General features: G+C 43.1%; 1 protein-coding gene across 1 annotated transcript; it reads right to left on the bottom strand.

Annotated features, from left to right (window-relative positions):
* Positions 1 to 4,130: 4,130 nt before the first annotated feature.
* Positions 4,131 to 11,660, bottom strand: lrit3a (info leucine-rich repeat, immunoglobulin-like and transmembrane domains 3a). Its single transcript, XM_079352033.1, has 4 exons — positions 11,243 to 11,660; positions 8,445 to 8,911; positions 6,198 to 6,503; positions 4,131 to 5,944 (listed from the first exon to the last, which is right to left on the bottom strand). The coding sequence occupies exons 1-4, from the start codon at positions 11,356 to 11,358 to the stop codon at positions 4,911 to 4,913; spliced, it is 1,923 nt and encodes a 640-aa protein (XP_079208159.1). The 5' UTR covers positions 11,359 to 11,660; the 3' UTR covers positions 4,131 to 4,910.
* Between the last annotated feature and the right edge of the window lie 751 nt (positions 11,661 to 12,411).

The following is a 12,411-nucleotide window of genomic DNA, read 5'->3' as shown; positions in this document are numbered from 1 at the left end:
GACCAAGAGAGACGAGAGAGCTTTACATACCAGAAGATGTTGCCCTAAAGAGAGGTGTACCCCAATGAGGAGCAGGAGCTCTAAGAGAGAAAGAAGAGGGCAACACTGATAACCAAAGAAGAAAAAAAACCAGTGTGTGGGATCCTGCTCACTCCCCACTTTGGCCTCTGGGCTGCCAGTCTGTTTTGGAAGCAAAGATTGAAATTCCTGACACCCCCGTGGTAAATTTTGCACATGCTAGTCCAGCACTGGAGTAAGATCTTCTTTAAGCTGCAGACAGTGTCTCACGCAGAATGTGGAATATGTAAGAAATGAGGCTGGACTAAAGAGAGGATCCACATAACAACAACATATCACCCTCACCCCGCCCCCTGACCCGCGTCCTTCTCAATATGTCTGTCTGAGACAAAGAGTGACTGGGACACCATTCATGTGAGCCTACATCTGACCAAGCTCAACACTACTCTATGAATCCATTCATTCATTGGCCAACAGAGATAACCTTATCAAATTATAGCTCCATTCATAAACGGCACAAACTTACAGTACAAGTATAATTTAATGCTGCTGAAACAATAGACGCTGTTTTCGTCTGATACGTCTGCTGGAGTTTGTTTGGCTTCTGGGGGGAAACGGTCAAATGAGTAACTTATCGAGAATGTAGAGCAGATTAGTCCTAAATTGTTTGTCCTCTTTTTTTTTTAAACACTGGCGAACAACTAGCAGACTCGAGGAACTAAAACCTCTATTCATGCGCTCCATGACTGGGACACTGTGAGCAGCAGCGTCACCATTAACCTCGTAGAGAAGTGGTATATGATTTATATGGCTGAGAAAGTTGCCTTGTCTCCATGCTAATGTTAGCAGTCTGAAGGACACCACGTTTTTCCCACGGTTTATATCTCTGGCACTTCACGTGAACAGTGTGCTGGATGAATATTAAACACGCCTTTGAATCATCTGGAAAAAAGCGTTCGCAGCAGAAAGAAAGTCGTCTGGACAAAAAGTGCAGCATCGTTTTTCAGAGCGCTCCTCTTTCTTTGAGCAGCCGCTCCGAGAGCTGAAGTTGAAAATCTTTATCATAAAATGTGCTGTTGATGTCACTGGTTCACTTTTCCAAATGTGTGATATTCCCCCGAAATGTTGTGCCCTACAGATCGGGTCTTTTAGCCACATCCCCTTTGCTCCGTGTCCGATCTCGAAAATAAACCTGATAAATAATCTTGAATATGAAACGCTGAGTAAAAGTAACAAAGCTGTGTCGGTCATGCAGGCGGCCACTGTCAAAATGCCTGTTGTCATGGAGACAGGATGGACGTGCACCGCTTTTCATCTCAGCGCACAAATGCTCCATGCACCTGGTCTTTTCTGCCTGAAAAAAAGGTGAGAAATGAGGTGGACACAGGGCCTTAAGGGAAGTTTACATGGCCCTCTGTTGCTATGACAACTCAATAAATGGACGCATTAACAGGTTTAAAATGATGACGGTGAAAAGTTATAACGTTTGGTCGATTTGTAAGGATCAGGATCAGCTGCAGTGAGTTACTGGATTTCTTTTTACTTTCAAATATTCAGTTTACACTCGCTGTGAGGTGTATCAGAGGGGACTCGTAACAACAGGTGATTATCGAGGACTTGGTGGACAGAGGGGACTCGTAACAACAGATGATTATCGAGGACTTGGTGGACAGAGGGGACTCGTAACAACAGATGATTATCGAGGACTTGGTGGACAGAGGGGACTCGTAACAACAGTTGATTATCGAGGACTTGGTGGACAGAGGGGACTCGTAACAACAGTTGACCATCGAGGACTTGGTGGACAGAGGGGACTCGTAACAACAGATGACCATCAAGGACTTGGTGGACAGAGGGGACTCGTAACAACAGTTGATTATCGAGGACTTGGTGGACAGAGGGGACTCGTAACAACAGTTGACCATCGAAGACTTGGTGGACAGAGGGGACTCGTAACAACAGATGACCATCGAGGACTTGGTGGACAGAGGGGACTCGTAACAACAGATGACCATCAAGGACTTGGTGGACAGAGGGGACTCATAACAACAGATGACCATGGAGGACTTGGTGGACAGAGGGGACTCATAACAACAGATGACCATGGAGGACTTGGTGGACAGAGGGGACTCGTAACAACAGTTGACCATCGAGGACTTGGTGGACAGAGTGGACTCGTAACAACAGATGACCATCGAGGACTTGGTGGACAGAGGGGACTCATAACAACAGATGACCATCGAGGACTTGGTGGACAGAGGGGACTCGTAACAACAGATGACCATCGAGGACTTGGTGGACAGAGGGGACTTGACATCTTTTACCTGTACTGGATGTTTTGACACAGCCAGTAAAAAATGGGAAAGCAGATTTATTTATTGTCCAGCACTTTGGTCAGCTGTGGTTGTTTTAAAGTGCTTCATTAAATAAAGTTGGATTGAATTGGACTTATTTATGTCCTTTAATCGAACAGCCACACCAGCGTCTGAGCTGCTTTCTGAGCCGTGTTATGTTTTCTGGGACTATGAGCTGCCAGTTTTCCACTGGACGGCTGTAATGGCATCAGATCCCAGTTGCCAAGAGATTTGTGATGCAACTGTAAATCCTCTAGAGCGGTATCTGACCAGTTGCTCTATCTGGGGAGGCTTTTATGGACCACAGCCCTGTGGCAAATGTTTCCTCATTGAAGAAGATCTTAATTTAGAATAGATTTTGTATTGTCTCTCCATTTATCTGTGATGTCCATGTCCCTCTCTCTATCCTTCTGGAGCTCTGAGAGCTATCTATCGACCTGTCTATAACTCAATCTCTCTGTCTATTCATTCATAGTTTACCTAACAAACATCCCAGCCCATTGTTGTCTGCCATCCAATCCTCCTGTTTGTAAAAACAGCCTGGGTGTTGCCATGATAACAGCACAGCTGTTATTAGAGATTGCTTAAGGCCCCAGGCACATACAGCTGGTGGTACAGCGGTATCCATGGGAACAGTTTTCCAGGTCCACCCGTCATCTTATCAGGATTTACAGCAGCGTCTGTTCAGATGTCCACAGAGACAACTGTGACCTGTTGATTTTCAGCATGAACATGTCTGCTCCTGTTCTAAACTGAGTGAGCCCTTGTGATGTATTCATTGACCTCCCTGTGTCTCCTTCTATTCTTTGTTGATATTCAAGTCTTTGGCACACAGTAAACACAAATATTGCCTGCAAGGATGACCTGCTCAATACTACTGTGCCAGGTGTACAATAGGAAATGTTTCACCTGCTATAGCTGTGAATGAGCACACTTCTCTTACAGACTGAATCATATTTTTATGGTGCTAGAAAGGAAAGTGGGATTTTGGATGGATTCTTTTATGCCAGAGTTTTTGCACATCCATTTCTTAGGACAGGACTGTCTCCAGTGAGGGAGAAGCTGGAGTCCTGCTGGCTGTGTTGTTGTCAGAGCTGTGTTTACATGGACGGGACGGCCGGCTCCTCCCCTTGTGTATAAAAGCTGTTTTAGTCAAGAAGAAGAAGAAGAACATACTCACTCACTTTACATAACACAACACTGCAGGACACAGGTGATTGAAGCTACCAGCTATAAAAAGAGTGCTAACATTAGCATGCTAATACAACACTGCAGGACACAGGTGATCGGAGCTACCAGCTAACTAAAGAGTGCCAACATTAGCATGCTAGCACAACACTGCAGGACACAGGTGATCGAAGCTACCAGCTAACTAAAGAGCGCTAACATTAGCATGCTAATAAAACACTGCAGGACACAGGTGATCAAGACTACCAGCTAACTAAAGAGTGCCAACATTAGCATGCTAGCACAACAATGCAGGACACAGATCGAAGCTACCAGCTAACTGTGTGTTTCTGGAGGAGAGCGGAGGCTTCAGTATGGAGGAGTTTGTTTTGGTTTCATGCTGGAGCTCAAGGGCGACACCTACTGGATCAAAGAGACACACATTCTTCCTTTCAAAATTATTTATTTTATGATTTCAAATTTAGAAAACATGCGCGAACAACAAAGATAGAAGACAGAAGTGTTTTGTTTATTAAAAACAAAATATCCATTTATAGATAAATGTACAGGTACATACACAAATTCATAGAAAGAGGCAGAGTTTACAAGACAACTCACACATTCTATCAAACACACTGACAGTACTTTCTTGTCAATTAAGGCAACTGCTTGGTGCTGAAAACAATTATGCTCCAAATGTGATGTGAATTTTATAATTGGTTTTCGTTGACACCACATAATAATCTTATCTGACACTTTGGCATTTGGTTTAAGAATTGAACAGCACACACAGCTGGATGTACAGCCAACCAAAGTGCTCTATGCCGGGGTGAACTCAGATTTAAGGCTCCACAATACATGATGGTTTGAATGAAGATATCATTTTCCTCTGAACAACCTCCAGTGAGTGTTTCCACGTTCACTGTACGTCATCGTCAGATCATTAAAAGAATCCTTGTTGATCAAATATAGATTAAAAACACATAGAGATGGTGTACCGCCATTCAATCCCCAAAATATTTCTTAAAAACTCATAGTTAAAGGCAGGGTTGGTAATTTTTGAAAACCAGTATAATTTTGAAAGTAGCATTCCCTCAGTGCTCCATCTGCCCCCCTCCCCTCTCTACTCCCTCAAAGTGCGCCGTTGCTCTAGAAGCTGATGACGGATTTTCTTTCAGAGAACACGAGTTATTAATTTCTGTCAGGACCTAAATAAAATATCAACCAAGATCTGAAAAAAGTGTATCTGGAGGAAGTGAACCAACCCTGCCTTTAATGTTTCATCAGTGTCATGAAAAGGCAAACAATGATTATTTACAAGAAGGTGTTACTGCAGTGGCTTTTGGGAATTTGCGGAATCGACTCCTGATGTCAACAGAGATACTCTGATCGGGAACTGTCACTTTTATATGTCATCTGGGAGTCGATGCTCGACCTGGAGCATAGCAGCATTCGCTCTGATTCATTAGTCTGTCTCCTTGCCCAAAGCTCAGTCGGATGAGGGTTCATGGTCCTTTGTTTCATTGAAATTGTCTCAAACTTGACATAGCTCTCTTTTTCAAGTTCCTCTTCGTCCGATCCTGGGTTGTTGACCTTGCAGTACAGAGCGAGGATCTTGTAGAGCAACAGTCCGATCAGAGGCAGAACCAAAGCACAGGCGATGCCGCTTATGATGATAAAAAGCTGGTTCTGCCCTCCGTCCTCCACGTTATCCAATGTGTAGAAGTCAACACAAGGATCTTTTCCAGCAGCACTCCCTTTAGCAATGAGACAAACAGAGTACCGCGTCCCAGATGACAATCCCTCGAGGAGTACTTTGCCGCTGCCAGCATTGGTCTCTACTGTTCTTTTAACTTCATCCTCTCCGTAAGGTGAATACACAACAGTGAGAGGAGCATCATTCGATAATCCATCTGCTGTCCAAAGCAACACTGCACTGTCCGACGTTTCCTCTACAATTTTAAAATCTTTCACTGACTTTGACGCATCACTGTTCTTGCTCTTTTCGTCGGCTGCAAGTTTCCTCCCATTACTTCCTTGCTGGATCCGTCCTTGTTTAAGCGAGCCCTTCTGTAAAATGTTGCTGGGAGTAGTTTTGTCCCTCTTGGGGACAGCAGCTGTTGTTGTTGATGTTCTCGGAGGAACTGTGAGTGTGACGGCAGACAAGTTAGGATTCTCTGTTGGGGGAACCGATGTGGTTTCTTGGCTGGTTGGAGCAGTACTTCTGCTCAGGCTCACTGGAGGAATGGTGGTACTGAAGGTCCCAGCGATGGAAAGAGAAATGGTGGCTTCTGCACTTCCAGCAACATTCTTCGCTTTGCAGCTGTAGTTCCCGGCGTCTTTGGACAATATTCCAGTCAAGCTCATGATGGACCATCTGATGCCATCCCCAGGTGATTCTTGGACTAAGGAGTGGAACAAGAACACAAATGTCAACATGGATCAAGCCCTACTGAAGTCTTGGACAGCTTTGCATGCTTCAGAATGGGTAATGACCTTTTGGCACTAATGCCACACACCTTAATTCTTCCTTCACAGCAGGCAATGGTAAGATTTACACAGTATTTTAGCTCCTGAAGGGATTAGTCTCAATGCATTTTATAACCATTTTTCCTTTTCCTAAAAGCTTGAACTATAAAAAAGACTCTGCCTATTTACCTGTGTTGTCGACTGTTGAACCGTCTGACTTAGACCAGTAAAGAGATGGTGTTGGAAACCCTGTGGTGTCACATCGCAGGAGAACATTACTGCCCAAAGGAGATGTGATCTTGGTTGCCGAAGTCATGACTGTTGGTTTTACACAATTGTCTATTTCAGCACGCTGAAAAAGGACTCCTGCCAGGTTCTCTGGTCCACTACAGGTCAGGAATTGGTCCATCAGAACCACTGGGGTGACAGTCATTTTGGAAATCTCAATCATCTTGGAGATTTTACAGTCACAGAACCAGGGATTATCTTGGAGGCCTGAAGAGGAATAGATGAGATTAATGTCTTTCTTGCAGTTTATACCATGACTTGTCAAACACAACAAAAGTAAACGGTAAAGAGGACGAACATGTTTGAGAATTTGTCAGATGTGAATCTTTGCTGTGGACGTAAGAGCCAACACAACTCAAATGCTTTTCAAATTACGTAATAGATCAGAGAATAATAGATATTTTCCAAATCGCATGTTAATTTGTTTGGCACAGAATGGCTGCTGCTGCTGTGCTCACCTGTTGCACACAATGGGTGAGCACATGTACTAGTGCATATTAAAGCCCTTTAAACAGATTAGTTTGCCTTAACAGTCGCAAAGCACTTTAAGCCGGCTTTGGCCTTCCTTCAAAGTGTGGCAAACACCTTTTCCACTTCCCTTTTGTTCGCTTTAATCTCAACAGACCGCTGAAGATAGTTCTAGAAAAGTTTTATTACAAGCTAAAAAATGAAGATGACCAATTCATAACTGCCTCTTCAGCATAGTTTAAAACCTTTTCCCATCTGTATTTTATGAGAGGTATTCTATCCTTCGCTGTTTTACTTCACTTTGTAATCTTATCTAAATTCAAAATAAAAGCATTTTTAACATTTAAAAATGAAAGAAAACACATTTAATCCTGTTTCTCTTTTTGGGTCAGTTCACACAGCCGCCTCTCTCAGCACTGATGGCTTATTTGCCCTCATACGCCCTGTGAACATTTTTGTTCCCACTGTCTGATCAAAGTGAACAACTATCCAGTCTCATAGAGGATGCTTATAGATTATGTAGGAGAATAACAGAGATCTATAAAGAAGAAAACAAATAATAATGACAATAACACAGCACTATGAGTCTGTTGTTATAGTTGCAGAGCACTGCGAATTCATCTTATTTTTTACAGCCATTACACAAACCACATAGCAGTAGACATAATGTAATTTCCTTTCTTGCAAAAGACGTACCAATTTGATGAAGCTAGAAATACATAACTTATATTACATAACTTAGTTCCTTTCAGTGAATTTAACTCCATTTGATGTCCCAGGAATAATTGAAAAGACGTGTTTCATGATTACTTTCTTTGAACTCATCAAAGACTTTGATAACATAGTTCTTTTGTACATCTAAAGCTTTGGCTAGAAATAAAACATCAACACAGATGTACTAATGGTTCTACTTGCTCATTGAGTTGTCCTTTAAAGCTGGGCACACTGGGATGAAAAATACATTTTTCAAAAAGGTCAAGAATCAAAGCACACAATTAAATGAACTCTTTGAATATTAGATCTTTTATAATGTGAATACAGTCGGCAGGAGTTGGGGTTTCATAAAAGGGACAAATGCGCAATTAGAGGAAAATATTTTTCGTCACAGGTCAAACTATTTTGAGAAATACCATCGTCTGTTTGGTAGGCTGAATGTGTCCAACTGAACTTGACCATGTCTCTGAATGCCAAGAGGAAGTGTGTTAAATATTCAACCATCTCTCCAACTCTATCCCTACTTAGAATAAGCTAATTTGACTTGGCATGATGGAGTCGATCAGAATTAGATTAAAAGGTGCTGGAATAAAGATCCTGAGGTAATTATGACCCCTGTGAAACCAAGTGTCCTGTTCTGCCCCTTTCACCTGTTGAAACCAAGTGTCCTGTTCTGCCCCTTTCACCTGTTGAAACCAAGTGTCCTGTTCTGCCCCTTTTACCTGTTGAAACCAAGTGTCCTGTTCTGCCCCTTTCACCTGTTGAAACCAAGTGTCCTGTTCTGCCCCTTTTACCTGTTGAAACCAAGTGTCCTGTTCTGCCCCTTTTACCTGTTGAAACCAAGTGTCCTGTTCTGCCCCTTTTACCTGTTGAAACCAAGTGTCCTGTTCTGCCCCTTTTATCCTGTGAAACCAATTGTCCTGTTCTGCCCCTTTTACCGTGGGAAGCCAAAACTTGTATCCTTACCTAACACTACTTTCTGAGAGGCATTAGTAGAGACGGCAGCTCCGTTGAATGGCGGCCAGATATCCATGAGGTCAGAGGGCAGGGTGGCTAACTTGTTGCTGGAGAGATCCAAATAGGTAATGTTGAGTAGGAAGGGGATTGCCTCCGTGGGGATGCTAGTGAGTCTGTTGTTGTGTAGATCGAGGGTCCTCAGTCTGGGCATCTCCTTCAGAGACTCCCAAGGGAACATGGATATCATATTCCCATCCAGCCTCAGCTCGTGGAGCACTTTGAGGTTGTAGAAGCTTCCAGTATCAACAGAGGTTATGGAATTGTAAGTAATCCACAAATAGCGTAGGTCCACCAAGTAATAAAAAGCCTCTGTTGGGATTCGCCGTATCGCTGTTTTCTCAACACGAAGTTTGACCGTGTCCACAGGGACGTTAACGGGAATATCAGACATGTCTGGATCATTGCAGAGGACGGATCTGGAAATGAAAGAAACAGAGGGTTAAATGGTTTGTAAATATCCGTCTATCCATCCAATCATCCATCCATCCATCCATCCATCCATCCAACCATCCATCCATTCAACCATCCATTCATCCATCCATCAATCCATCCATCCATCCATCCATCCATCCAACCATCCATCCATCCATCCATCCATCCAACCATCCATCTAACCATCCATCCAACCATCCATCCATCCAACCATCCATCCAACCATCCATCCATCCATCCATCCATTCCTCCATCCACTCATCCATCCATCCAACCATCCATCCAACCATCCATCCAACCATCCATCATCCATCCATCCAACCATCCATCCATCCAACCATCCATCCAACCATCCATCCATCCACTCATCCATCCATCCATCCATCCATCCAACCATCCATCCATCCATCCATTCCTCCATCCACTCATCCATCCATCCAACCATCCATCCAACCATCCAACCAACCATCCATCCAACCATCCATCCAACCATCCATCCATCCATCCATCCAACCATCCATCCATCCAACCATCCAACCATCCATCCATCCATCCACTCATCCATCCATCCATCCATCCATCCAACCATCCATCCAACCATCCATCCATCCATCCATTCCTCCATCCACTCATCCATCCATCCATCCATCCAACCATCCAACCATCCATCCATCCATCCATCCAACCATCCATCCATCCATCCATCCATCCATCATCCATCAATCCAACCATCCATCATCCATCCATCATCCATCCATCCATCCATCCATCCAACCATTTATCCAATCATTACTCCATCCAACCATCCATTGAGACTCTCCATTGTAATGTGAATTATTTTCCTTTCATTGCTGTTGTCCATCCTTAAGGCAGCTACTCACTAACATCATAAATGTTGAGTTATCATTCCTCTTGACTTTATGCTGCAGGAGGATGAATGCGAGCCAGCATATGATGAATTCATCTAATCGTCTATTGTAAAAAAGCTTGTGGTGTTTTTGCTCCATCACGTTGGTCTGAACTACAGGCTCGCCCCAAAGCTGAATATTGTATTAATTTGGCAGATTTGAAAACACTGGGATTAAGGATTGTCTGATCAGTTTAGTGTTTTATTGCTAAATGCTGCCTAATGTTTTGCCGGATGTCATTTTAATTTGTTATTGGTCTGTGGTTTATTTGTAGGAACATGTCTTGCTACTGTCTTGGCAGGATTAATTTTCAGTGCTGTATGTACTGTCATGTCACCATGCGAAGACAAATCAACCTTTTCTCTTTGTTTGTGAAAACTCTCATTACAAAATCAGCCAAAGCGATTTGTTGATATGCTAATAGCATTTTCTTTGTTATTTTGGCTTTTCAAAGATGGAAGACGGACACTGTCATGTCTTTGTCGTTATGACTTGTCTGAAAGGAAGGGGATGCATGGTACAAGAAGAAATAGCACCAACAGATTACAAAGGTGACAATTAGGTCATTCTCCGAGATAACAGGATTGGTACCGTGCCAAGGCATGTACATTATGTCAATACATGTCAGTACAGATTGTACACGGTATACCTTGTGGCGTTTAATATCAACACGCTGCCAACTTTAAAGCAGATTATTATAACCTTGATGTTAATATCTTAAGAAACGTGGAAGAAATTCACCACAAGCCAAAACGCACAAAAATAGTATTGTCTATTTAAAAGTGTTTATGAATAGGAACAACCTGCTGTGTATGACCTATCAAAGAGCTTGTGTTCTCTGTGTGCACAGTTTTGCTCTGATATCTTCCCACTACCTTCACATATTATTACTGCTGAAGAAGACTAAAGATTATGTTACTGTAAACTTGGTGTCTTGTCCATTTGAGTCAACTGAAGAAGAAGAAGAAGAAGAATACACCTTGAGTAGGCGCTCTTTGCCAACACAAACAGGCACGCTCCAGGAGAGTGAAATAATGAAAAGGCTTGTTGTATCTCAGTGAACCCGAACCATATATTCACAATATGTAATGATGTTTTTAAAGCCTGGAACAGAAGGAAACACACAGCTTAGTCTCAGGCTCTCTGAGTGGATCTCACACTTTGCCCTAGGTGCGAATGAGCAGGTGTAGACATAGCAGACAATCTCTCTTTGTATTTTGGTGTTAAATTGTTAATTTTGTCTGTTTTTATGTCAGTTTGATCAATAATTCCTTCATTGATGAAGAGTTCATTGAGAGAAGTTGAGCCTATAAGGCAGACCTGTTCCAGAGTTTCACTGCATTGACTTTCTTTTCTAAATGAACCACCATACGAGTAAGAGCAAAAGAGGACTGTCAGTCAGTTTACCTGGTTCCAGCTCCATCGGTGCGTCCATGGAAGACACAGGTGCATTGGGACGGACAGAAGGGATGAGCCATACTGAGGCAGCACAGGAATACATGCACGCAGAGAAGTCGACGCATTATTTCACCGAGTGCGCCCAAAATCCTCACATTGAGATGATATCAGGAACAAAGACATCAAGATTCATTTAGAGCCCGGCGATGTATTCCTCGTCAAAAAATAGATGGAAGGTAATGAGAAAAGAGCTTTCAAAGTCCATGAGCAGTACAGGTACACAAGCTGAGGATCTAATTACAGTACAGGTGACCTGTCAGGCTGACTGCGTGGGGGGGTGGGAGTGGATTAGCGGAGGATTTCCTTGAGTTTGACAGGGTCACGCAAGCTGCCCAGTGTCATGTGGACGCCGTGCTAATCAGCTCATTCTGAAGAGGTTTCCCCTCATGTGAGCCAACCACGCCTTTCTCAATCCGTTCAGACCTCCACGTCTCAAAAATGAAGCTTCAGGTTCTGATGAAGGTAAATGCCCTCATCATAAATCCATTGTTTGCCACGTGGGAAGACTTTTGTTATAAACAGTCACATTTCCTTTGCAGTACCAGGAACAATGGTTTGGACCAATTTCATCATTCTGCTTCTTCAACAAATCAGTGCAGTCTGACATTACGTTACCTGTAGATGTAAATGTGTCTGTAAGAGTGGAGGCCATATGCAAGCTGTGTGAGTGTGTTTGGTCTGGTTCACAGGTGCTCGATGTAATCTTGGTTTGTCACATGACTGGGCTGAGCTTAGAAAGAAGGAGGGGGGGGGGGGGGGGGGTTGTTTCTATCCTGGAGCTTCATCCATGACCGACATTTCACTGAATGTATTTATTTAATTCAAACCTTTATTTGAGCCGCCAAAATCTTTACGTTTTCTGTCATTTATAATGATGTCGACATGAGAATCAAAACCAGACAAATAAGAGCACGACGACGAGAGGTCAGGATTTACAGTCACAATGTTTGCACCCTGTGGTGAAGACGTTTGAGATCATTGTTTTAATTTGTCTTCGAGATATGAGAGTGTCAATCTTCAGAGTTTTGTAAATTATTCCACATTTTTGGAGCGAACTGGCTAAATGCTGATTTTCCAAGTTCAGAGAAAACCTGCAGGACTTGAAGCCATAGAGCAGC

Source organism: Symphodus melops (assembly GCF_947650265.1).
Source record: "Symphodus melops genome assembly, chromosome: 9".
Lineage (NCBI taxonomy): Eukaryota > Metazoa > Chordata > Actinopteri > Labriformes > Labridae > Symphodus > Symphodus melops.
Note: the sequence above shows the minus strand (reverse complement) of the source record. Positions and strands in the feature narration are given on the sequence as shown.